We start from the raw sequence: 24,938 nt of genomic DNA, 5'->3' as shown, positions 1-24,938 counted from the left end.
ACCAATACTAGTACATATCGTGCTGGTACCGACCGCATCACAGAGACCGCACTGAGCGGAAAGAATCAGGAGTGTTTAATCTTTGTCTTGAATATATCTGTGTTATCTAGTCCACATTTCATGGGAGTCAGGATTGTTAAATGGCACATAGATGTGTTAGGCATGGCAGCAAAATCAAGGGCATAGAGTAGCATATCAAACCAGAAGCCAACCAGAACAGGACGCCTCGACTTCCAACGCCAAGTTTGGACGATGAGAGTTGTTAAGGAGTGAACGTAGACAGGGAAGGGCGGGCGAAAACGCAAAAACTGCGGGAATCATCTGGGGTGGAAGGGTTGGGTTGGGTTTCAAGCGAAAGGAGGAAGGTATGGAACGGAATTGGGGGGTCAGTGGTAAGCTGGCCGGACATGAGGGTGTCTGTTGATACACTGTTTCACGGCGACATTTGAGAAACATATGGATAGTAGGCCATAGACAGCGAATAGAGAATAAGGCTAGACGCCTACATAACAATCATCATGCAGACACCCATCCGTAGACAGGCACTAGATCTCCGTTTAAGGATTGGTCGACCCCCCAAATTGATGAAAATGTTCGTATAATTCGTAAGCCCTCATGAAATTCAATCAAGTCCAGTTCAGGGCCCTCTCAGTTTTCCCGATAGCACGCGACATGTAGAGAATCACCAAGACTGTCAAAAAGAGGTGTGAAATCCTCAATAATAAAAGCACTCGCCCATACCATAGTCTGTGGCGCTGGTTTACAGCAGGACGCACCTCGACCTCTTCTTGGGGGCGGGTTCAAGTGCAGCAACGATTGCCTAGGGTGGATAGCTTATCAGTTATGAAGTCCAGGGAGCTACGTAAAGCCTAGAAGCACGCACCTCGTCAAAAACATCTTTGAGCTTGTACTGCGTCAAAGCAGAACACTCAACATATTTCACGGCACCCAGCTCCTTTGCAATGCGATCGCCATCTTCCTTTCGGATAGGTTGCATCTTTTGGCGGGCCAACTTCTCTCGCACGCCCGGGTCATCACGGAGATCAACTTGTGTCCCGACGATCAAACAAGGAACACCGGGGCAATGATGGCGAACTTCAGGAAGCCACTTCTCGCGTACGTTCTCAAACGATGCGGGTGAAGTCACGGAAAAGCAAACTAAGAAAACGTCCGTCTGGGGATATGAAAGAGGGCGGAGCCGATCGTAATCCTCCTGGCCAGCGGTATCGAACAATCCCAAGGTGTAAGGTTCATCGCCGATCCTATACCGAATCTCGCGATTAGTAGATGCGAGGAAAATATCTCTAGTCGAGGAATTTGCGATACGATACTCTGTCCTTCAAAAAAGGGACGGGCGCGTTCCGCGGCAAGGACAGGGCGACAGGCAGCGCAAGGCTCTCGAATGGAGGAGTCGGTGCGCGGATCAATCAAACAAGAAGTATAACGCCACTTACATGACAGTCACGGCATAATTATCAAACACGGTAGGCACGTATTCTGAAGGGAACTTGTTTGTTGTGTATGAGATTAGGAGACAGGTTTTGCCGACAGCACCGTCACCAACCACAACACACCTAGAGAAATGGAACCCGCGGAGTTAGCAAGTTGCCGATAAGAGGACATCGCAAAGACTGATACGGCTCGAATAGGGGTGAAGAAACGAGGGAGATTTCGACGACGGAGAAGCGTATATAACCGAAATGAACGAAATACGTGATGGAGCGAAGGAAGAGGGACATACTTGATAGTGGCGACAACCATTCTGAAGAACTGAGAGAATGTGATGTTCGAGGAAAAGGGAGGATAGAGAATATGGTTGACGGCTGTCTAAACCGGAGACAGGCAGAAGACGAGACAGGAGCGGTGAACGGGGGGAGACAAGATCAATCGCAGCGAGAGGCGGGGGCGAGATGGGCCAGAGATGGAGAGGAGGGAATTCAGGAAGGTGGGAAAAGAGAGATTGATGAGGAAGAGACGCTCGAATTGACAGATTTTGGGAGGTGCGGTGAATGATGCGGCCGATGGTTGAAAGGACGGAGCGCCAGGCGATGTGGGAGGGTCGAGGGCGGAGAAGGCGATTATTGCCAGTTGATGTTGGAGCACTGGAGCACGGTCAGCTTAGCCTCTGCGGGACCCTTTCTGTTGATCCGTTCGTTATCATGGTCAAACTCCCCCGAGGAGCTCAGTTTTCTTTTATGGGGTTGCAGATGAATTCCAATCCCGCTGTGTCTTCTAGAAAACTCGAAAATTGGTGAAGATCAGGGGACAAGAACACCCCCATAGACCGGGACAAACAGAAGAAATATCATAGCCAGTCGATCACAACACGTTCTGGACGAACGGCTGGATTAAAATTAGGGTCGAAAATAATATTCGAAAGGAAAAAGCAAGGAAAATGACAGACAACAGCCATGACTGCTCCAGCGACAACTCACCCAGAATCGGCCAAGATGGGCGTGACTTGCCAGGGATGTCTGCCTTGCAGAGAACTTTTCCCGTATCTCTTTGTTGTCCGGTCCTGATGAGTGCCGTCTCGAATTCCCAGGCTGTGGACGATCAGGAGAACCTCCGACGACTTCACAAGGAGGGGTAGGCGATGGGAGAGCCGCGGCACCAGTGACGAGGGGAAGATGTCAGGAGAGTCTGTCTGAGGATCTGGACCATACAAACTGAGGAAGGGAATTATCGGAGGACCCTTTGAGGGGACGAAACAAAGAGGATTCTCGATCTGGGGAGGGAGGATACTGAAGATGCAAGAGACCAAAGGGAAGGAGGAGAGTTGAAGAGGGGAGGGAGAACAAAGCAGCCTGTCCAGGCCATGGGCACCACTTCAAGAAGGGTTCGCCTTTGTCAAAAACAAGTCAAACATCATCCCCATATTTCATCCAATCGTCGGCTGTGAGGTCTCCTTTAACCAATCGTAATCAGTCCGAATGGTTGGAATATTCAAGATGATTATGATGGCCTCCGAGTCGCTGGCTACGCGCCGACGACGCAGCAGTGAATTGTGATATTTAAGGGAGGATCACACCCTCTCGGACTCTCCTGTCCAATTCCTTCCCTGCTCTCAAGGCTTTACGCATTCCAATACCGCACGAAGTTGCGCATCCACCAACTCTATCCGCCATGTCTCACCCCTCAATCCATCTGCAAAATAATGGCCGTTGTTTGAGGGCCCCGTTCCTTCCTTCCCCCTCGACTTGTAGATGCAGAGCAACCCACCCTTAGGGCCAACCTTGGATTGTTTCAATATCATATCCGATTCCATAAATGAGAAATGTAATCGTTGAGACGCTATGTCCGCTCTATTCGTGAATCCCAGTCTATGTACACTTGTATCGAGGGTAGAATCCTCGGCCAAGGACATGGATCGTCGTCCTCCATAACAGCTACAACAACAACATTTGGAATACGGGCCAATACGCCGAACATATGCTTTTCGTGACGAATGCAATCCAAGGTCTGAGTTTTGACCTGTGTCAGTGCCACTCGTCTTCCCGGCTTCAATCTTACGAGAGGTTTAGTGACGGCCAACAGTGGGCCTCTCTCTGGTCTTGCTGCATGTGCCACATCCATGGATGCAGGCTCGCCGAGACGCAAGGACAGGTCATGAGCCCACGCTGTGGAACAAAACTTATCCATCATGCCGAGTATAAAATTGTCAATGGTTCTACAAAGCTGACATTGGAATGAAATGACAAGTCCGACAGGACTTATTAAGGGCGCGGCCGCGAAAATCTGGGTCGTCGTTTACGTTCGCTTAGTTCGTTCTGCTGGTTCGTGCCCATCTCCTGGTGAAACCGGCTGATGATCTGGGGTTTCGCTCATCTGCTAGAATTAGCCTAATGCGTGCATTGCCAACCTGTCGATCTTTGCGACTCACCTTATCCAGTCTATAGTTCGACATGAGAAGGCTAAGCGGAATTAACGGAGCCGCGGCCACTAAAGCCAATACCACTAGCTTATTCATCGTCTCTTGATAAGATTGGTTGATGGCAGCCCTGACTGGAGTTCCCATTTCGTATGACAATGCTTTGGTCAATTTCCCAAATATTTCTTGGGCCTCCGATTTATACTCATCAGGAAGATAAAGGAGGAGCTTGCGCGGGATTGTATGTGTCCAAACAGCCCCGGATACAGCAGCACCCACGGCACCACCCATCTCCATGGACGTTAGAAACATCGCTGTGGCGGCCGCGACTTCTTGGTGACTGGCGGAGGCTTGAACACCCAACTGCACGGGAACGTTGAGGAGCCCACCCCCAATTCCCACGACTACTTGCGTTCCAAGGACTTGAAGCGGCGAGTTCCCTTCTTTACGATACAATAACATGAGCAACAGGCCGAAGGTATAGATCACGCAGCCCATAGTCACGTAAATCCGGTAGCGGCGTGTGTATTTGATCAAAATCGAGACTCCAAATGCAGCAATGGTTGATGTAAATGCGAAAGTCTGAGTGACACGGCCAGCCGTAGGAATATCGTATCCCTGAACAACTTGCAAGTAAGAGTATAGGTATGGCTGGACCGAGAAATAAAAGGCCACTAGTTCTTATTAGCGGAGATAGATCGAAGGAGTCTTCTGTGTAGGTGGTTGAACGCACTGAAGTAGAAGAAGGCCAGGCAGCAGCCTGCAAGGGCGGTCCGTTGTTTGAGGAGATGGAGGGACAGAAGAGGCTTAGGTGCAAGCTTTTTCGACGTCTCCCAGAATGGCAGAAGTATGAGACAGATTATGCCCACAGCAATCATCGCAATAATGCTGCTGCTCTTCCACCCATTCTTTGAGTTGGCGGCCAGTGTAAGCGGAACTAGAATCAAAGTAACCGCCGTAGATAGCAGCGTCAGCCCAAAAATATCCAAGTCATACCATGTACCGCGGACTCTAGCAACGAATCCGTGCCGCGGATGGGGCCGTTCTTTGATCAGGTTGAGTCGTTTGGCCTTCCGTTGATTTAATATCAATGAGAGGGCGAGTGGAAGAAACGAAGCAGGTAATATAATCGACCACATCCCGTAGCCCCAGCGCCACGAAGTATGCTGGAGCACTGCGTCGGCAATCATGGGCCCTATCCAGACAGTGACGAGGAACGGTAACTCGGGTAGAAGGGCCAGAAACGCCCTGTTAAGAAGGCTGCTGCTATCCGCAATGAAGACTTGTTGAAGAATTTGTAGGCCTGTTGAGCCGGCAGCGTAGAAAATCTGAGCGGAGGCGTATGTCTGCACATTTGTTGACGCAGCCATTTGGATATAGCCAAGGACATAGATAAGGATGCTGACACAGAATGCTTCAAAGCGGCCGAAGACGTCGGCTATCTTGGCCACTGGTGGTTTAATCACGGCTATTGGTTATGAGTCACCCCAAACTATAAGTAACAAAAGATTGATAGCACCCACCATTGACGACATTTTGGACAACGAGCACGGTGGAGATCAATGAATGTTTACTGAATGCACTGGTGGCATAAGCAGAGAGTGACATGATAGTCTGGCCCTCCAGAGAGGTACAAAAGGCCATGAGAAAGATGCTTGTAGCCCCTAGTCAGCCCAGTCCAGTCCAACCAAATTCCGTCGATGATTCTCCTAGTGTTATTCTTGTAGACTCACCTAATATAAGCTATAACCAGGGAGCGCGTTGTCCATGTGAGATTTATGGCCTCGATCTTCCTCACACCTTCTTGGACCGAGTCGATAGACGTTACGGCGCTACCATCATCATCATCAGCACTTTCATACCCCTCCGAAAGGAGGCGCCCAGTTTCGTCCTCGGTATCTGATCGCATTTCGCCGAACGTGCCATATGCAGTTGCTCCAGGCTCAAGTAGGGGCATCTCGAATGCGTCGAATGCGAGGGAGGTAGTCGGTAATCGGTGAGCTTGCTTAGAGGAACGTCCATTTACTGTGAACGCAAGTCAGGCGTTGTTCGTGGTCTCAAGGAAGGGCGAGATGTATGAGCGGGAGGATCGAAGAGGCGAAGGTCGACCAAACGAGATCGGACAAAGATGAAGAAGTGACAAGTAGTGGAACAAGCGGCCGGAGGATGTTATTTGAGATCTGAGCCAGCCAGATCCACCTGAAAATGAGAAAAAGAAATACACTGCCAACAAAAAGCGGGTATCTTAACGGAGGAAGAGAAAAAGCAACTTGAATATTGGCGTCGGATGAGGAACATGAAAGGGGGCACCTGGGCTGACGGTGAGGACTTCAGTTGCCACGAGAGCATCCACCGTGTAGTTTTATGAATGAACTGAGTAAGGAGTGAGGAATCAGGCTGTGATACAATGGCAGGTGAGGCCCAAACGGCCAGTCCGTCCAACAAGAAACCAGATTCTTGCGTTTCCGTGATCTTGAACCTCCAGCAGTGTCCAAACACCGCAGGACCCACGATCGTCAAGCGACACTTATGCACGTCGATGCTAGGGCAGCTTGGGTCAACCTATGGGTTTGATACCCAAGACTGGGTTCCAAGAGAAAGGCTCGAAATCAGCCAACAGCTGAAGATGAATCAACCGGTTGCGGGCCCCCTTCAGCAGGCGAAAAATATTAGGAAAGTTGGACGTCAGCCATGGGCACAATGACGTTTTATCATCTCGTAGAACACGTGGACTGCGGGCCTGCTGATGCCGATTGTCGGCTTCGAGGTTGAGCACAATGCAGGGCGAGGGAGGATCAGATGGGGGAAGTTCTCGAGGTCGTGGCGATGAAAGCGAGTGAGTGGCAAAGCAGCCAGTGAGCCCCAAGGCACGAGCGAAGGGGACGGGAGAACGGCGCTCCTCTGCTGGATCCATAAAGCCACAGCCGCAACGTCACAGAATTCACGTGACACTTATTCTCCCCAGGATTTCGTCTCGGATGACTCGAACTCGACGTATCATTCTCAGCCGAGTGTCTCCAAGAATCTTATTTCGCTTCACTGTCCTGGTTTATCTGATTTGTTTGTCTTTCCGTCTGTGCGACAGAGCCCTGAAGTGTGCATGGGTTTCTGGGCAAAGATCGCTCAGTGCCACCCCAGCGAGGCTAGCGGGCGGATAGAATCAGATATGATAAGATCACCTCCTGTGGTGGTCGAACTTGGACGATCGGGCTAACCACATCCCAGCCCCGACCAACATCCTTCTCTAGACCTAGGAGACCAGTCCGCATTTCATCAAGGGAATGCAGAAGATATGCAGCAAGCACAATCCTTCCCCTGGATGACGTTCGGCGAGAAGTCAAAATTCTTCCTCCCTCGTCCCTTGCAGTTCGATTCGCTTCGCATCATGTCTCGAATGGGATCACATGAAGAAGCGGGTAGGAGAATCCCAACTCGAATGACCCTTCCCGCCCCAGAAGGACGCCCAGGCCCAACTCGAGGACTTCGAGAATATTGACTGCAGCTTCGTCTCTTCCCGCCCGGCTCTCGCCCTACGTTCGATGTTTGTTGCGCTCATTATCAGAGAAATTCGAGCTGCGTCCAAAACACTTTGCACCTGCTGCTTGGGTCTGGCCGATCATTCCACAATGTGACTGACTCCTGTGATGCCTTCCTGCACAAGATCTCCGCGAAAGCCGCCATCTCCAGGCGACTACGTGTTTCGAAGTCGTCTCCACTCCCTCGTTCCCCCTCCCATCCACGTTGCCTCGGAATCAGATCCCCACCTCCCCCAACCCGTATCGAGATGAAACCAAACCCAGTTTTTGTGCTTGGTCGGCGCCTCTAAGGCAATGGAGTTGTAAACTCTTCGGGCATCCCGGAGTTTCAGCATAGTTGAAGCGCACAACCGCCGGCAGCTCCGAAGCTGAGGCACAACCACCGACAATCATAACCCAGGGCGGGTGAAATTCTTCGCATCATCCGAGTCATATAAAGTGGTCCTTGTGTTCAGATACCATCCCCCTTCCCCCCAAAAGTAATTCCTAACATGAATTTCGCCCTGCAAATTCTAATCCATTCCACTGCCATTCCTCCTTCCCACTACAAGATAGACCAAAGCAAATACCAATAACTCTACCTCTTTCGAATAGCTAATTGATGTTATTTTGGCCGATATTTCTTCCACGAGACACACTAGTTCTAGACGAGAGACAGCGAGTGGAATCAACGCCCATGAAAGGAGGCTCAACGTGGATGAGATGCTTGCCCGCAAACGCACTGATCCCAGGCCAACCAATTAGCCATAACACGGGTTTATTGCGGGAGAGGTAAATCTGCACGAGAATCCCATCATAGATCCATTCCATTCAGTAATGGCCTATAAGCCGACTTTCATGAGGTTTACTAATTTCCAAACAACCATTTCAACTTCGGTCCATGTCGTTGTTGCAGTCTTTGAGAGTCAACGAAGCTCCAAGACTATCTTGACCACCCAATCACCCAAACTGGGACAATGATACTGATGTTGACACAGTTATGTGCTCGCTGATTCCGCCACATCGAGCACAACCGAAGCAAAATTCACGACCAAGTTCCCTCCCTGATCCGATGGCCTCGCCGCATAGATCCCAATCCAAAATTCGGTGACATCCTCCTCGGCAAAAACCCAGGTCACCTCTCGAAGCGGGGACTTCGAGACGCCCTCAACCAGATATATCCACAAGCTGTCGTCGGGCTCCCTAACAACCTCCAATGTTGCCCCCGCACCACCGGATGGTACCGCAAGCAGGCTCCAGTCCGCCCAGCGGTCTTTTGTCACCGTACTTAGATGGGGTTTGCCGTGGGTGAGCTCAATACCGGTCTTCACCCACTTGCGACTGCCATTGGCGCCGTTGAGAACGAAAATCAGTCCACCCTGGTCGTATTTCTGGCTCCAGTTGGCAGAGAACGCGACTCGAGCGCGTTTGAAGGTATCTATTGAGATGACCTTGTAGAGAATAGGGGCGTTGAACCGTTCGGTGGAGGGGGGTTTGGCCCACACATCCGTCGAGGGGGAAGCGGTTATCGTGAACTCCGCGGGGAGAGTCCCGTCACCGGGAACTTTATTGGGCGAGTTTGCGAAGGCGAATCCCGTCGTTGCCATTGTAGTTGTGCGAAGAATTTCCAGCTTTTGCTGCAGTCACAATGCGGATATGGAGAGAACATAGACAGGATAACGTGGAAATGAGGGGTTCGGTGAAAGGAGGGGGTGAAGGCCATCGCGATCTCATGGAGGACCGAACTGCCTGAAATACCCTACGTCACCCGCTCTCCACCACCACCACGTTCGACTCTTCGAGATTCAAATTACGCCGAAGAACATAGTACACATGTCGCTATCACTCGTTGTCTGCCTCGGTGAGACCAGGAGAAATGCCAATCAAGCATCGGGTGACAGGTATTCTCGGAGGATCTCGTGTGCTGTTGTCGTCAATCCCGGCTGCTGGAGCCGATGTGGGAAAAACCGCCCACTCAATAATGGGCTTGGAAACCGCCGCGTCGACGGCCACTTTGGCCCAGGTTGGAAGTTCACTCAGCTCGACGCGGGGTCGCTTTCAAAAGTTCCATGGCGTCAGTGCGACCGATGAATTTTGACAGAATATTGACGCCTGGAAAAAATTGGGGCCACAGTTGAATGGGGTTTGAAAAGAGCTAAGCGGCGGTTGAGTAAAAAATGAGGTTTCCAAGCCCCGATCACCCTTGAAACCCTGATCAGCGTTTCACTCTGAAAGAAGGTCGACTTCGGTTTGCCCTGGTGATTTTGTGAATAAAACAACTGAATTTTTATTCTTGAGCCATGCAGGGATTATAAAATTATAATCTTGAATATGACCAATAACTCCCATTGTGCCTCTTGAGAGTGGAGAAATTTAACCCTGAAAGAGGAGACAGGATATGACACCTGCACCTAGGCACCAAGGAGTAACAGGATAGCCAAAGGAGAGACCTCCTAGACAAACAAAATTACCAGGGTCAACCACAGTAAAAGAATTTTTTTTTTTTAATTTCAGGTGTATAATATATCAAACAGACAGATAATCTTGTCTGATTTCCTTCTTGATATGTGAAAGAGGTGATCAGGGTCTGAAGAAGCCCCACTCACCTCATTTTGAACCACTGTTCCGTGGCATTCCAACTTTGCAATTCAGGGTCCAAGCCACGTGAAAAGTCATGTGATTGCGCGCGAGTTGTGATGAGCCGAAGGCGAGAGCCTTGCGAAGCCCTGAAATCAAGGTGTGAGAAGGAATCTCTTGGACGACTCCTCGTTGAGCCAAATTTAGTCCCTTCACGGAGCAGCCAATCGAATGCAGGGAAGAATTCGGCTGACGCCCCCAACAATTTGGCCAGCCCAGTTATGAGAACGAAAACGCGTACTCCAAGTTGCTTCGCCACTCCCTTGCCCCCGCAACGCGTATCTGCATTTTGACGCGGCTTGGCAACTGGACCCGCTGACTTAACCAGGGCCTTGCCCGCAGCCCCAGAAAAGGAGACCAGAGCCTCCGCCCAGCGCGCTGCTTGAGTTGCCAAAATTCACATAATGCTGGCGATAATTCCTCCGAGCAACCAGTTGAACACTTGAGGAATGGGTGCGCTGTTTACGTTTTCTTTGCCACCTTGACTGCGACGGTTTTGAGTCGCCACCATGTCCTCCCGACTTCTTCATCCAGACGAGTATGAGTTGGATATGCGATCCCGGTCCTCAATCGACTCTCAGGGCACTTTTAACCTCGACGAAGCCGACTTTGAGTCGCAAACAATCCCTAAGAACAGTACCTTAATATATCGCCCACCTCTGCTGTCACGTATTTTGGGCTCCAATCACTACGGGTACCACCGTCTGAACCCTCCAAACCCTTTCCTTACTCCTTCGAAGCGGCCAGGCTGCTACCGACGTTGCTTCCATCGCCGTATACTCTCCTACCTCCAGATCTTCTTGACCATCATAATTGCCCTCATCCTTCTCGCGTCGATCTTCAGCCCTTCATACACTCGACGACCTCCGCACTACACCACTCTTCGCAATACCGTCATCAACTCGAGTACCCCAGGCCGAGGCAATCCCCGCAACGAGAAGATCTTTATCGCGGCGAGCCTATATGACCGCAGTGGGGATATAGCGGGCGGACAATGGGGAGAGAGAATATTGATGTTGATTGACCTGCTAGGTGAGGAGAATGTGTTCATCAGCATTTACGAAAACGATAGCGGACCGGCAGGCGCAGGCGCACTGCTAGACTTCGAGGCGCGGCTTTCCTGTAATAAGTCGATAGTGTTCGAGGACAACTTGGATTTTACTGATTTGCACGCGGTGACCATCCCTGGTGGATCGAAACGCATAAAACGCATTCAATACTTGGCTGAGGTCCGGAACCGAGCCCTGCGACCTTTAGACGCCCATCCCGAGATGCGATTTGATAAACTACTGTACCTAAACGACATTATTTTCGACCCCCTTGATGCCCTTCAGCTTTTATTTTCTACACACGCAGATGAGAACGGAGTCGCCCAATACCGGGCTGCCTGCGCTGTCGATTTCATCAATCCGTTCAAGTTTTATGACACCTATGCCACGCGAGATTTACAAGGTTATGGCGTGGGTCTCCCTTTCTTTCCCTGGTTTACCACAGCTGGCAGCGGATCAAGCCGGAAAGATGTCTTGGCGGGGACTGATGCTGTTCGGGTCCGCAGCTGTTGGGGAGGGATGGTTGCGTTCGATGCCCGTTTCTTCCAACTGCCGATATCAGGGCCCTCCCAGGATCACATTGCGCGGTTTCGTGCGTCGCACGATCCTTTTTGGGAGGCCTCCGAATGCTGTCTCATCCATGCGGACATCCAAGATATTCCTGTCAATCCCGAGGATATCGCAGATACAGGGATTTATATGAACCCATTTGTACGAGTGGCATATGACAGCCGCACTTTATCTTGGCTCGGCATCACACGCCGATTTGAGAGGTTATATACTCTCATTCACAATATTGGAAGCCATATAGCAGCGTTGCCTCACTTTAACTCCAGACGAACTGAAGTCCCCGGGCAGCGCGTGATGGAGACTGCGTGGGTTCCAAACGAGGACGACTACGGAGGGGGCTCGTTCCAGGAGGTCAGACGGATTGCTGCGAACGATGGCTTTTGTGGTCGACCAGGCCTTCAGGTGCTTGCCGAGGAGCGCGAAGAGGGTGAGGCGGGCTGGGAAAGCATTCCAGTTCCGACCTGATCATCGCGGACGAAGCCAGAGAAAAATCTGTGTCTCGAATGTGCCTCGATGTATGTAAATCCAATAATCATTCTTGTCTAATACTTTGACTCAGACGAATACACACTTAGAATACAGATTTTTTTTTCTTGCTAGCCTCGAACGGTCTGCTTTGCATTACTACCTCTCGTGTGGTGTGTCTGACATGGGCTTTCACGGCTTGTCCATCATGTCCATCTTTGAGGTTGTGTTGTCCTTCGACCTTGCTTTCCTGCTCTTCACTGCAGTAACAAATCTTGCAATAACAATTCCAGCAGTGAATGAGCCAATTTTCCCAATTTTACCCAACGATTGTGCTTAGATTAGCAAGCAAACACATCTTGAATTGCTACCCTTCCCTATTCCCTCCTACCTGCCGAGCTTTCTATCTCTCCATTCCCTCTCCTACTACACCCTCCCCTCAACAAAACTACCAACCAAGTGTCTCTTTTCCTGTTCATCAATATGGATCTTGGGAAGCGTTTCTCCGAGATCACTGGCCTCAACATTACCCACATTGTTCACAGTGTTGTCGAGGCTGTTGTGGATCGGTCTTCCTACGGCTTAGAGGAAAGTCGTCATGCCCCCCAGAAGCAGAGTGCTCATATTCCTAGCAGACAACATAATCAGGTCAGCTCTCCCTTTTCCACTCATTGAGTATTTCTTTCTTGTTGCTCTCTTTATCTGAAGCAGGTCATGCTAGATTGAGGAGAGTGAAACTAACAACACATCATAACACACCAGGTCTCCGGCAACAATAACACTTTTCCTCACTCCTCTTCTTCCCCTCCCCTCTTCCCTTCATCTCCCCCTTCCCTTTCCCCCAATATCATATCCCATTCATCACATTTCCATTCACGCGAATCCCCGGGAGCATTCAAGATGGCTACTCCGATCGCTGATGTGGACGACACAGCTGGGTTCATGGCCGCTGCCAGGGCACTCAAACTAAATAATTCTTACGGAAAGCCCCCTCCTGCTGCTGACGATGCGTCGGTGGATCACGACGCCTCTCAAACCCCTGTTGAGGAAGCTGTCAACACCGCTCCCATCACCGAAAACGGCTTCGACGACCCTATCGGTAAGCGACCTCCATGATGCCCCGCCGTAGTTGACCTGACAACACGTCTAACCGTTCTTCGTATAGACTTCCCAGCCGAGAAGAATCCCTCTGCCGCCGGGGATTCTTCCGTCAAGAAGCCTGATACTGTTGATTCGGGCGCCGCTCCCCTTGACAGCTTTGGTGTCAACACTCCCGAAACCGAAAAGACCCAACCTGAGGAGGAGAACCGCGAAAACCTTTCTGTTTTCAAGACCTGGGGAACTCCTGCTATTCGAGCAAAGCCAGGTACCACAACCATACCGCCCTGTTTCCCCGACCAGATACTAACACCGTCCCTAGCCGCTCAAGTTAGACGAGTGATCATTAAAGGTCTTCCCTCTTCCTGGAGCACTCCTGACAAGGTCCTTTCTCTGGTCCATGGTGGAATGATCGAGAGTATCTCTATCACCGCGTCTGGAAATGCTCACATATTATTCTGTGACCCAGAGGCGTGCAAATCCTTCTACGACAAGTACCCCAATGGAATCGACCTTGACAAAGAACGAAAGCTCACTGTTTTTGTGGATATGGGTGAAGATGTTGATGTGATCAGCTCACAGCTTTCTTTCAACCTATCCGTTGGATCAACCCGTGTCGTCCGCGCCGTCGGCGTTGATTTGGAGGCTACCATGAGTGATCTCGTGAAGATCGCTACATCCAACAGCCGCAAGGTGGAAAAAATCATCGACTCTTACGTTTCCGGCTACGTAAGTACACTTTCCGAGACGCACCCGCCATGTACTAACTTATGGTAACCAGCCCCGCTCTGTGAGCTTCCGCTTCTGCTCTATTGATGATGCTGTCCGCTTCCGTAGTGCTCTAATTCGTAACGAAGACTGGGAGCACTGTAACGTTCAGTATGCAACCGATCCGTAAGTTTTCCACTTGCATCGCAGCGAATTGGGGTGCATTCGAAGCTGACTTGTCTGTAGATGCGAGGTTGCAACAGGCTATCACGCAGACTGAACCGACGAGAAAGCAACTGGGCGTGAAGGGTTCGAGCACTATCGCCAGAGTTCAATGTGTTTTCAAGGATGTGGAGATTGAAGGTACAGATTGTGATGGAGGTCAAGGAGAAGAGTTATCTAAGCTTCAAGCAGTAGATGTACGGTGGCATACGCGAGGTGTATCTACAGTTGCAGAATGAACATTCTCCTCCGCTCTCCGGTCCAACTCCTAGGTTCCAACAATTCGCCCTATGAATGAATCCTCCAGCAGGGCTCATCAAGATGTATCACCGCGTGGGCCTTTCAGTATTCAAGTAAACCAACATCCACCTCGACCAGCCCCCCAGACAATCTGCTCGACCACCACACCCACACCCACAAGCATTCCCTCCATCACCCCCATCAAACCAACATGTCGACAGGACAGGTTACGCCAACCAATCAATAAAGTACGAAATCCATCCACTCAGAAATAGCCGACAAGCCACCAACCAAGTTCTGTCCTTTCAACGCTGCCTATCGGGCGGCCGGCCCTGTCTGCTGGAATCCGCATCCGTCGCCCCAACGCTCTGTCAGCGGCTTGGCGCAGCAGCGCTCAGATTGCGGAGGGCGGTGGAAACTTGTATCTTTCGCACGGACATGATGTTTTGCAGGTCCCGACGAGTCGCGCAAATCGGCGATTTGGGTGTTGCAGGCGTACTACTCCGCTCTACAAGGGGTATCTCTATCCGCAATTGTTGCCACCCCAACAAATAGGCACGATGCCGAGTTGTATGAGATCTCACTGGAGAGCGCGGGGTAATACCACGACTCCGGTATTGTTATGTGGACATGCTGATCATAGTGCTTGATATATATATTTGCGAGCTGAGCCGCGGAGAGAAGGTGTTCTTCAACACGTAGGCGTATTATTGGAATACCCATGTTTATCGATGACTTACAACACTGGTTGTATCTCCAATGTCAAACTAGTCCTCTCGTCACCCGAGGAATAAGAATAAAAATGACGAGGACAGACCTGGAAGCCTGTGAAGGGATTCGGAACCGGGAAGTCAAGGAATCCGCCCAAGCAACTGGTATTACTCATATCGTATGATACCGTACGTTACCGAGAGCACCTGCAACTTGGCTGAATGAAGTTCATCATCGGATTGTTCTTCAATTCCACACCACTCTCCGTCCGGAGTCCGATTCTCAGGCAGAACAAGCTGTCTGGCCCCTCACGGAGGGACAGAAGAATTCTCAGTCTGCACGTTTTTCAGTCACGCCCCTTTTTGGTTTCTCCGGCAGGATCTTGCAATGAAAGACCGGAATCTTCAAGTCCAGTGGAGCACCGCTGTGGGTATAACTCCAACTGAAGGTTGGAGTTTGCGATATTTGACTTTAAAGTCCATGGTCGAAAATTTGCCAGTTATGGAGATGTGTGCCGCTAATATCTCGGAAAGTGTACCTCATCGCCCCTCATCCTCAGTCACACCTCTTCTCTTGTCTTCTTGCAAACTTCTCTTTGTTGACTAAACGGGCCTTAACGAGTCAGCCGGATCTTAGCAATCTTCCTTTCTTCAACTTCGGGGAGAAAACACTCATGGATTCGGACTTGAAGGGACCGTTTTGGCAACTCTGCACAGCACTAGTCCAACGATGGGACTCTTAAGTGGAGAGTGGGGGGCGAGAACCAAATGGAGATCCCCAATGAAGAACAAAGAACAAAGAATCGCAGTTCCTGGGCTTTTGGTGTTGCAAAAGAGTGGCTTCGTACCTGCAAAGGAGGATCCCCTCTTTTGTCTCTTGGATTGGAAGCTGTCACTGGAGAGAGGATCTGGCATTTCGCCGTCGTGAGCATTGGCAAAAGGAAGCGAACCAACTGAATTCCATTGTTCCGGCCGAAGAAACTGCGCGGATTTCCTCGGGCCATCTGACTGCTGAATACTTGGCTATTCTTGGACTGTGATGAATCCAACCTCTGACTCGCCAACCTATCAGGGCAAGAAAATAGATGAATTAATGAGGGATACGATTCCTGGTGAAATAGCGTCCCGCCGCCATCGCATTCCTGCAACAGAAAGACCACTGTCAGGACCCGACAGTCTGGACGCGAGTGTGATAACTGAGCATTAGCACATCGTAACTCAAACCTTGGGCAGTCTCAGTTGGGCGAGCGCCCTCTTTTTGCTTTGTTCCCCGACAACTCGGCTCCAATCTCGGCTCAAAAGATGAATGAGCGAGCTGAGCTTCACGCAGCCTTGTGAGTTGGAGTTGGTGAAGAATCAATCCTTGCGCCTTTCTTCATCCTCCGCATCATGCTTGACGTTCTTCAGTCACTTGGGTTTACGTAACTAACTTTTTTTTCAGAGAAAGAGCGAGCCCAACTTCGGCTTTGGGTGCTGTCTTGGGCCCGACGCTGCATGTCGCATTTCTGGGCCGCTTCGAGACGCTGGATGCGAGTGAGGCTAACGGGTGAAGTGATGTGACGACTGGCGACGCTGTTTTTTTCTGACGACGATCAGAACCAAATCTCGGATACGGGAGAATCCCTGTTTTCCCACCAAATAATCAATTTTGCGTTTTTGCTCTCTCCTCCCTTCTCTCCACCTTCTTCACCCGCAGAAACAGCTCATAAGAGCGACGGATGTCCTCAAAAACATGGTTCAGGATGACAAACGCACGCAAATCCCGTTTGCCGCTGATCACGGCCCGCCGATCAACGGCTTCTCCGTGTCAAGGGCACAGACTCTGGTGGAATCCGCCCTGTGGATATAATTGAAAATCCTTTTCTTGTGTTGGTCAACCTTGGCGTTGTGGAGTCGTTTCCAATGTTGCAACGGAAATGGGAGGACAAGGGAGGTCGGCGACGTTCTGTTGAGATCTTGTTCGTTTCATGGTCTTTCGAACTATTGGAATGCTCATTGCGTTCAATCTAAATATCGCTCGAAAGCCACCATGACTTCATGTCGCAATCGCAAACATGACGGTTGGCGTCCAACAAAGACGCGGCTCAAGAGGGACATGGCACCGCTCGTTGATGCAGCTTGACCGTGCCACACCAGGAATGGAGAGCGCTCTCAACCCGCCCACGAATCCAAAACAATCTCCGCCCAGCAGGGCTTTCGCATCTTCCGGTTTGATGCAATAATGACGCCAAAATACAAAGGCTGCTTTCTCGAGTTGCTTTCCTGGAGTATGCGAAGAGCAGGGGAAAAATGCTGTGTGGTCGAAATGATGTCCGATAACAAGTATCAATCACTGATCCAGGGATGGCCTTTGGCAACTGAAGCCGGTTCAGGATCGTGAGGACGAGGTTTCTTTGCACCTGTTGGTTAATCGGAGGCTCAGAGCGCGGTGAGAAGACCAATTGCTTGTCTCCCGACTCCGTTTGTGCCTTTGACTTTCCATCATGTTTGCGGCGATTGAACTCCTTTGCATCTTGGAGGCAAGCTTCGCCACTCGGCGAAGGCGTGGGGGTGTGATCATGCAGAAAAACTTTTTGTTCCTCTCAATCTTCGACAGGGAGGCATTATTCAAACTTGAAGAGAGATGAAACCAGAGACTAGCAATAACTGGTCAATCGAACAATGGTAATTGACGGTCCTGAGGTGAGTTCTAAGGCAGGGACTTGAAATCACAGACGTCGAGTTCCTCGTCCGCTTGTTTCTGGGATTGCTTGCTCTGGGCACTCTGGCCGTGGTAATCCCACATTCTCTGGCGTCTCAATTGAGAAATGCAGCCCCAGACACGCCTGCCACCCATGCACAAAATTCTGGGGAGGTTCTCGAAAGAAATTTGACTTTGACAAGGAACCTTCAACTTGGGCCACGAGCGTGGAGCTCCGCAGCCACGAGGAGGGGTGTCTTCCCTCTCAATCAAATCAAGCCCGAGGAGGTCGTTCAAGGGATTCACTCAGTCAGGCGAATCCCAGTCCCTCCGTCCCAAAAGGGGAGCTTGCTGCGCTCGCGTTGCTGTCACTTTGCCCTAATTTGCGTGACGAACCACCGGTCCTGCGATGGGTCCTTCAGGCAGCCGATTGAAGAATCGAAGCTCCAGAGACAAACCTTCAAAGGTGGAGGTGGACTGGGGCGCTCGTACAAACTAACTCTTCACAGATCCTTGGAACAGAAGCTCAGACTGTCCAATGGCGAGCAAAATCAGCCGAATGAGGTCAGTGCCACTTTGTGAAGCCAGGACTGGTCCACTGTCTCGTGGGGTCCAAAAAGTCATGGAGGGGAAATTGGACAAGAGAGCCGAGCGCTGAGTCGACCAGCGTGATCGGGTGTCGCCTGTGGCAGTGCGGACTGGAGGATCTTGGAGTGAGGCTCATCTTCAGCGCCTGGGCTTGTATTTTGCAGAACTGGATTTCTTCTGCCTTCGTCTGGGTGGAACAGACGAGTCGTTCGAACAAAGAGGGTCCTCTGGCTCAGAATATTGAAACCAGAGCTTTGAACCGGCAGTCCCCGACTGCATCATGCAGAGGATGTTCTGGGGAATCAGGAAATCGCGCTCTCGGCTTGCCAACTCGGAGGTTTTACCTCGACACCGGTGACTGCTTGCGATGGACGAGCCCCATACTCTGTCGGAAAAGAATTAGAAATGGACAAGGTTTCTGAGATTGCTCGACGAATGCGCCCAGAAGTCTGATTCCAGCAGTCTCCCAATGTTCGCCATCACCCATCGGAATGTTCCGAGGGTTGAGAGTGCCGCGTTCGCCTGCCCTGTGCCAAAGCGCAGGGGTCTGGTGAGTTGTTTCAGCCTATCACAGAGAGACGTGGAGGAGAAGAAGAAGAAGAAGAAGAAGAAGATTCATCACTTGGGCTTGTCTTCACGCAGTGGCGATGCACGACGCGAGGAGTTCTTCAAGAAAAAAGCAAACATCGCCAGCGCCGTCTGGAGATGGGAAATCCGCCTCAGCAACAGCCGGGTCTCCGTTACTGATTTACTGAAGAAGAGGCAAGTCCATGTCTGCTTGCTCAGAGGAGGTCCTGCGACTGCCCCTTGCTGATTCTGAGGGGCGCAAAGCATGCAGGATCTGCGTTGAGAAAAACGCGACCTTTCGCACCCCCATTCGGCCGCCACTTCAGGAGCCAACACCAATGATGCAGACCTGCTGGACCTGATAAGAGAAAATCTCGAAGGCGGCGCAATTTTCCATGTTTGCTCGCCAGTGCGCTGCACAGAACACTGGCGGGAGCTTCCCGTCCGTTCCAGGCTAGGAAGTGACTGCGACGATTAATTACCGAATTACTGTTCTCCTTTTTTAGTAAATTCGAGGTCTCTTTTCGCTCTCCATCGTCCAAGAGGCAAGGTTGGTTTCACGAATAATGGACCGTGGCTGGAGCTCCCCACGCGAGGATTGGATCGATTATTCTGGAATGGAAGCTTGGACCTCGCGGATGGATCTAATCTGGCAGCGCCGACCGATTGGAGGAGTTTTAAAGGATGAAATTGAGGTTGAAATGACGGGAGAGACGCTGGATCCTGTGTCAGTTCGTGGCTTGAGGAGACGTTCATGATTATGAACTTCTGAAAGCTGAACACTGGACAATCCCCACCGACCCCGAGACAAAAGTACGAGGAACGGAGAGTTATCGACTGGTCCGCCGAGCTTCTCTGCATCGAACGGAATCCGGAGCCGGGTCCACCGAGCCCACCTCTTCAGGCTGCCTGTGCCTTGTGAAAGAGAGCTCTCATTCAGCACAGATTGAAATGCTGCCCGACTTGAGCCTCAGAAAGAGCCACTTCTGACTCAGGCATCTCATCACGAACGAAACTCTTGCGCTGGTTGCCCGGCAAGTCTCCAATCGCGTCCTCTCACAGCCGCTCAGTCCGCGTCGCAACAAACGGAGAACACAATCGCAAACACCATGAACAGGCTCGTGCCAATCGAGCGCAATCGTCGTCCCGATGGCGAATTTCCCTTGTATCTTGGGGCTTCGGCTTCTTTGTTCTCTTCTCCGACTACGAATAATGGCCAAGCTCAACAACCACCAATAGTACTCACGTGATTGGAATCGACTGCGGGCAGACGCGGTGGTTGGGGGTGAGTGGCTGGCACTTGTCTTCTTTCGAGCCACCGGAGAGTCTGGTGAATTTGGTTCGGGAGCCCAGCTTCCATTCCATCCCGGTAACGAGTTCCTTCCTTCAGGTTCAGAGAGGAAGCTCTGAAGAAAATCCTCGGGAAGGAGCGATCTGCGGTGCTGCACACGACAGACGACAGACGAGAGATGATGCAAGCCACCGTGGCGGACGATCATCCATTCTCTGTCGAAGCGCCCTCTTCAGAAAGGATGGGGTGTGGTTTCCTCGGGACAATAATGGCTTCCCACAGTTGAAGGAAAGTGGACTCGTCCTTGCTGTTGCGTTTGAGACCCAGACCATTCTCCGGATACTTCTCATGGCACTTACGGCGTCCTCCGTACCATACTTTTTGGATGAGGGGTGGCACATCTCAGCAGTACTAGTAGTATGGATCGCGGGGGGGCCGCCCACTCAAGGAACAATAAAAACGAGTTTTTTTCCCCCGAGGAGGAAGTCCATAAACGCTGCGATCCAAGCTTGCGCACCTTGACTGTGCCGCAATTCAGGGATCCACACACCTCTCTGTCAGATTCCTTTTTCCAACCACAAACTCCCTGAGGAGGAGGCAGCATTCATTTTGCTCATCTTCGAGATCAGTGTTCAAAGAGGAACGATCTTCAATATGATGCAACGATTCAGGTGAACAAAGGAAGTTCGGTCCACTCCTGCACCCTGTCGAGTCCAGAGATAATCGGTGACAAATGCCTTGTGGGGAAGAATGATGGATTGCCTTGCTCGGTGACTTCGGGGGCAAGTGCAATTGTGCCTTTGCAACCCTTCGCTGGGTCCCGTTTTTATTTTCAATACCTTTTCCTTTTTCCTTTTTTCCTTTTTGGTTTTTGGGAATCTTGGACTCGCTCCTGCTTTCCCATACCGGGGGTCAAGAGTCAAGGTGAGCGTCCTTGCATGGTGCGATGCAAGCCCGGAAAGCCACGGACAAACGACACATCTGAGATCTTCAAGTGAGACAGCCCTTCTTCTTCTTCTTCCGGACTTAGTGTGGTCTGTATGCAGGTGCCGGGTTGCCGCCTTTTGATGCTGGTATAAGTGGATTTCTTCAAGACATTGTTGGTGGTCGTGTCTGACTCTTGCAGACGGCCTTGTTCTTGTTGTCGCCATGTCAGGTATTCACTTTCTGGACCAGGAAATTCCAATGTCATCCTGCGAAAAGATATGATGATTGTGCGAGGCTGGCCTCGCTCATCAGATGCCTGTCGAATGGTAAATTTTCTGGGTGACCTGATTGGCTCGCGACTGACGAAATGATTGACAGCTGCCAAGAGGAGACATCCATGGTTGGATACGGTTCCTGCCTCGGAGAGAAAGGAGAAAGACAGAAATGAAACGCTTCATGGTAATCTGCAGCGGCATGTCGGTCTGAAACAGGGAAACGCGAGCTGCCTGTATACAAGACCCTCGGGATGGGCGGGGGATGAGTTGGCAACTCTGCAGATTCGCATCTGCACTGCAGAGATTCCTTCAGCTTCAGCGGGAAGGGCAGATTCCAGGCGGGAGAATCTCATGCTCATTCATGATTCTTCGGTCGCTCGTGAGCACTTTGGAATCGCCCCACACACATCGTGTCTCTGTCAGACTGGCTGGTGGGGCTTTGTGAGTCTCAGAATCCTGGTTGTCAGGCAGGATTGGCTGAGCCGACCCGACAAAACGGTACGCTAGCAAAAGCCACTGCTGTTGGAGTTATGTTCCCGCATCCAATCAGCGTCCTGCGTGTTGCTTCTTTTTGTTGGTTTTTTTCCATCCCCAAAAGCCCCCTCTCTGTCCATGTCAAAAGATGGCCTGAGGAGGGGGAATGAACGGTCGGATTGCTTGGGGAAAACCTTGGAAAATTTCTTCAAAATGCAATTTTTGATCTTGCTTCTTGCTCTTCTTGAGCTCGAATTTCGAGCTTGTGATGGTCGAGGCTCGGTCGACTCGGCAGGGAGATTGCCCCTCAAGCCTCGAGCCTCGCGGCCCTCCGGACCCGGACCAGGACCCAGGTCGCGATTAATTTAGGTGCTGTGCCGCTGGAAAGTGTCCGTTCCGCGATGAGATAAAGATGTCTGACCTCCTCGGCCGATGGATGTGGCCCCGTGAGGCGTCAAGGGTCAGGCAAGAATGCAATTCTGAACCTTGAGCAGGGGCTCGGTATGTCGGCCAGGTTGGCTCCTGGCTCCAGGCTGCGTCGTGCACAATGTCCATGTCTCATGGAGGGGACTCTTCTGCACTCGACATCCATCAACGTGCCAATCAGAGACTCCTATGGAGAAAAGGACGTTGGCCCAGTGTACCACACCTTGGGAACCAGGGATTTGTCATTCGTGTCCAGAATTCAACGCCGTGAACATCACAGCGGGATCGTCGGCGTCAATGGTCAATCATCTTCTCTTTTGCCCGTGAATAATAGCGCGAGGAATATGACTTGAGTTTCTTTGTCTGACTGCGGCTCCGGACTTCGCGAGTCCGATCTTCGTCTTGCTGGTCAGACGAAGAGTGGCTCCGGTGCTTCGCTGCGAGCAAAATTACTGAAAAAAATGGAATTGCATTCATCGCTGAATAAATTACCCGATCTAACGGTATCCCCGCCGAATCAAATTCAAAATTAATGATTTGGATTAACGTGATTTATTATTTTTATTTTCTTGATTTTATTGATGACACTTTCTTCTGAATCTTCTCCTCTCTGCTTGTGGCGTGGCGAGCTGCTCTGAGGAGTTTTAATCCTCTTTGTCTCGTCTTCGCCTCTCCAAGTCTTCATCTCTCCGAGTCTTTCCTTCCTCGAGACGCGAAGATCCTCTCGGGCCTCTCTGCCGCAAGCTTCTCGCAGAAGCGCCCTCTTTCCCAAATTGGTCCATTGCCGCAGCGTCTGCGCATCAGGCTTCGCGACATTCGTTCCACGAGCACAGGGGCGCTGTCAATCGTCCTCTGTGACAGGCCGACGAGATCCAGGGATTCGGTACGCTGCATGGGTTCAGCGACAACCCAACACTAAACCAGGCCACGGTCCAGTGGTCCGCCATACCACCCTCGCAGCAATCCAACCGGAGCCCTCGTGCGCTGTTGGGGATGGTTGACACCGCACTCTCTTAAACGCGCCCCTATCCACTTTCCTCGTCCATGCTTTGCCTCTCTGCAATTACTTCTCTTGTCCTCCGCCCTTCCAGTGGATGCACCATGGAATCTCTTTCATCTCGTCCAAGCCGCATGGCTATCGACTCCCTGCTCAACCCCCCAGCGGAGTCCGAAAAACCCAGCACAAAAGTCCAACAATATGGCCCCTTAACGCCACAGTACTCGCCTCTCTATGCACCAAGTCCACACCAGCAATATTACTACAGCTTCTCTGAAGACCACCACCACCATCACCATCATGGCCATCATGGCCATCATAGTCACCACAGCTATCACAACCACCGCCACCACCCATACAGCCAAGCCACCACCCCAACATCTCAGGACCACTCATTCACGCCCTACCGGCCACGCTCAACAGATTCATCGCCAGAAGCCTACTCGCGAGACCGCTACGACTCCGTCTCCAGCAGCTCCAGCACAAACAACAACAGCAGCAGCACCGCGGGCGACCGCCGCCGCCCCCCGCGGCCCAAGTATGAGGAGGAAGAAATGTACTTCATCTGGTACCACCGCGTCGACCTTTGCCAAGAGTGGAAGGAGGTCCGCGAGAGCTTCAACCGCCAGTTTCCCAGCCGCCAGCGCCGCGGCTTTCAGGGGATCCAGTGTAAATTCTACCGCTTCATCAAGGAGAAGAAGTGTCCGACGCTCCGGGAGCAGCGGCGCATGCGCGACGGCGAGTTCCTGCGCCAGGAGTCCAGTTCCTCCAGCTTTAATTCGGGCGCGCCGCAGTTTGGCGTCGTCGAGTGGATGGGAGTTTGGTATCCGTGGATGCGCGAGGATCGGGAAGAGGTGATGCGGAAGAAGATGTTGAGGTAGTACCTTATGTTTGCCCGTCACCTTTTCTTCACATTTACCTTTCTACTTTTCCCTCTCCACCCCGAAATTTCTTTCCATTCCACTGATTCAATTCGTTACGGCCGACCACCTTCTAAGATCCCTACCTATCTTTCCCTCGAAATCTTCCCTATTCCTCATTGATCTCTCTACCTCTACCTTCAACCGGCTTTTGTTTGGGACCTATACTACACGGTGTACTGGGACGGATATGGATCTGGCTCTCTTGATATCTATTTGCTTTCCGCGTCTACCACGACCGTATGACATGCTATGCTCATTGGGAGGCTCTCTGTATTCTAGCATGCATCTGACCTGGTGTCGTCAGCACGACACGATACCAATCTCAATCTCATTACTATATCAATAGTCCCACGTATACTACCTGAGTGTTTGCAGACCTTGGTGACCATACCCTGCTCGAGCTGAGATCTGAGCCTTCGCAAGATATCAGAGAATGTCACGTGACTGGCTCAACCCTCGACATGGCGGGGGATACGGGACATGGTGATGGGACTCATCCATTGAAGCGAGACATCGCTCTGAATCCGAGTCGGTTGTTTCCGAACCAAAATGATTAATGTTTTTCTTTTTCTTTTTCTTTTTCTTCTTTTTTTCTTTTTTTTTTTTTTTTTGCATTCGTTTCCACAGTCTGCTATCGGGATCGTCAAACTCTGGAACAACAAAACACAAAACACCACTCCAAAGCAATCCACCGGCATCCATCAG

General features: G+C 51.1%; 8 protein-coding genes across 8 annotated transcripts; 4 read left to right on the top strand and 4 right to left on the bottom strand.

The window, feature by feature from the left end:
• Window positions 1-608: 608 nt before the first annotated feature.
• Window positions 609-1,885, bottom strand: cdc42 (Rho family GTPase CDC42). The gene is made up of 4 exons (XM_071024625.1): window positions 1,742-1,885; window positions 1,455-1,574; window positions 884-1,262; window positions 609-820 (listed from the first exon to the last, which is right to left on the bottom strand). The coding sequence occupies exons 1-4, from the start codon at window positions 1,759-1,761 to the stop codon at window positions 761-763; spliced, it is 579 nt and encodes a 192-aa protein (XP_070885394.1). The 5' UTR covers window positions 1,762-1,885; the 3' UTR covers window positions 609-760.
• Window positions 1,886-3,750: 1,865 nt separating this feature from the next.
• mirC (siderochrome-iron transporter MirC) lies at window positions 3,751-5,828 on the bottom strand (the record flags this gene model as incomplete). The annotated part of the gene is made up of 5 exons (XM_071033113.1): window positions 3,751-3,828; window positions 3,884-4,545; window positions 4,605-5,339; window positions 5,395-5,525; window positions 5,605-5,828. The coding sequence occupies 5 exons, from the start codon at window positions 5,826-5,828 to the stop codon at window positions 3,751-3,753; spliced, it is 1,830 nt and encodes a 609-aa protein (XP_070885393.1).
• Window positions 5,829-8,300: 2,472 nt separating this feature from the next.
• On the bottom strand, window positions 8,301-9,106 carry BJX67DRAFT_138835 (uncharacterized protein). The gene has a single exon (XM_071024624.1). The coding sequence runs from the start codon at window positions 8,991-8,993 to the stop codon at window positions 8,385-8,387; it is 609 nt and encodes a 202-aa protein (XP_070885392.1). The 5' UTR covers window positions 8,994-9,106; the 3' UTR covers window positions 8,301-8,384.
• A 1,262-nt stretch (window positions 9,107-10,368) lies between these two features.
• Window positions 10,369-12,379, top strand: BJX67DRAFT_138568 (glycosyltransferase family 69 protein). Its single transcript, XM_071024621.1, has 2 exons — window positions 10,369-12,157; window positions 12,218-12,379. Exon 1 carries the CDS (start codon window positions 10,533-10,535, stop codon window positions 12,105-12,107), a length of 1,575 nt encoding a protein of 524 aa, XP_070885391.1. The 5' UTR covers window positions 10,369-10,532; the 3' UTR covers window positions 12,108-12,157; window positions 12,218-12,379.
• Window positions 12,380-13,007: 628 nt separating this feature from the next.
• BJX67DRAFT_381929 (uncharacterized protein) lies at window positions 13,008-14,193 on the top strand (the record flags this gene model as incomplete). Its single annotated transcript, XM_071033112.1, has 5 exons — window positions 13,008-13,206; window positions 13,273-13,473; window positions 13,528-13,934; window positions 13,987-14,099; window positions 14,160-14,193. 5 exons carry the CDS (start codon window positions 13,008-13,010, stop codon window positions 14,191-14,193), a joined length of 954 nt encoding a protein of 317 aa, XP_070885390.1.
• Window positions 14,194-19,509: 5,316 nt separating this feature from the next.
• BJX67DRAFT_138560 (uncharacterized protein) lies at window positions 19,510-20,524 on the bottom strand. The gene has a single exon (XM_071024620.1). The coding sequence runs from the start codon at window positions 20,417-20,419 to the stop codon at window positions 19,853-19,855; it is 567 nt and encodes a 188-aa protein (XP_070885389.1). The 5' UTR covers window positions 20,420-20,524; the 3' UTR covers window positions 19,510-19,852.
• Window positions 20,525-20,822: 298 nt separating this feature from the next.
• BJX67DRAFT_138713 (uncharacterized protein) lies at window positions 20,823-22,002 on the top strand. Its single transcript, XM_071024623.1, has 3 exons — window positions 20,823-21,284; window positions 21,338-21,464; window positions 21,517-22,002. The coding sequence occupies exons 1-3, from the start codon at window positions 21,252-21,254 to the stop codon at window positions 21,918-21,920; spliced, it is 564 nt and encodes a 187-aa protein (XP_070885388.1). The 5' UTR covers window positions 20,823-21,251; the 3' UTR covers window positions 21,921-22,002.
• Window positions 22,003-22,847: 845 nt separating this feature from the next.
• Window positions 22,848-24,576, top strand: BJX67DRAFT_355674 (uncharacterized protein; the record flags this gene model as incomplete). The annotated part of the gene is made up of 1 exon (XM_071029323.1): window positions 22,848-24,576. A coding segment is annotated over exon 1 (829 nt), but the record flags the coding sequence as incomplete, so codon positions are not given.
• Between the last annotated feature and the right edge of the window lie 362 nt (window positions 24,577-24,938).

Source organism: Aspergillus lucknowensis (assembly GCF_044049455.1).
Source record: "Aspergillus lucknowensis strain CBS 449.75 chromosome Unknown BJX67scaffold_25, whole genome shotgun sequence".
In the NCBI taxonomy this organism is placed as follows: domain Eukaryota; kingdom Fungi; phylum Ascomycota; class Eurotiomycetes; order Eurotiales; family Aspergillaceae; genus Aspergillus; species Aspergillus lucknowensis.
This window is presented reverse-complemented; position numbering and strand designations above follow the sequence as displayed.

Excerpts from the sequence above, each read along its gene's own strand:
- BJX67DRAFT_138835 (XM_071024624.1), bottom strand. The coding sequence starts at position 8,993 with ATGGCAACGACGGGATTCGCCTTCGCAAACTCGCCCAATAAAGTTCCC.
- cdc42 (XM_071024625.1), bottom strand. The coding sequence starts at position 1,761 with ATGGTTGTCGCCACTATCAA. Across the intron at positions 1,263-1,454 it reads AATTATGCCGTGACTGTCAT|GATCGGCGATGAACCTTACA; the intron begins GTAAGTGGCGTT and ends GATTCGGTATAG. Across the intron at positions 821-883 it reads TCAAAGATGTTTTTGACGAG|GCAATCGTTGCTGCACTTGA; the intron begins GTGCGTGCTTCT and ends TATCCACCCTAG.
- BJX67DRAFT_138713 (XM_071024623.1), top strand. The coding sequence starts at position 21,252 with ATGCAGGTGCCGGGTTGCCGCCTTTTGATGCTG. Across the intron at positions 21,285-21,337 it reads GTTGCCGCCTTTTGATGCTG|ACGGCCTTGTTCTTGTTGTC; the intron begins GTATAAGTGGAT and ends TGACTCTTGCAG. Across the intron at positions 21,465-21,516 it reads CATCAGATGCCTGTCGAATG|CTGCCAAGAGGAGACATCCA; the intron begins GTAAATTTTCTG and ends AATGATTGACAG.
- BJX67DRAFT_138560 (XM_071024620.1), bottom strand. The coding sequence starts at position 20,419 with ATGATCGTCCGCCACGGTGGCTTGCATCATCTCTCGTCTGTCGTCTGT.
- BJX67DRAFT_138568 (XM_071024621.1), top strand. The coding sequence starts at position 10,533 with ATGTCCTCCCGACTTCTTCATCCAGACGAGTATGAGTTGGATATGCGA.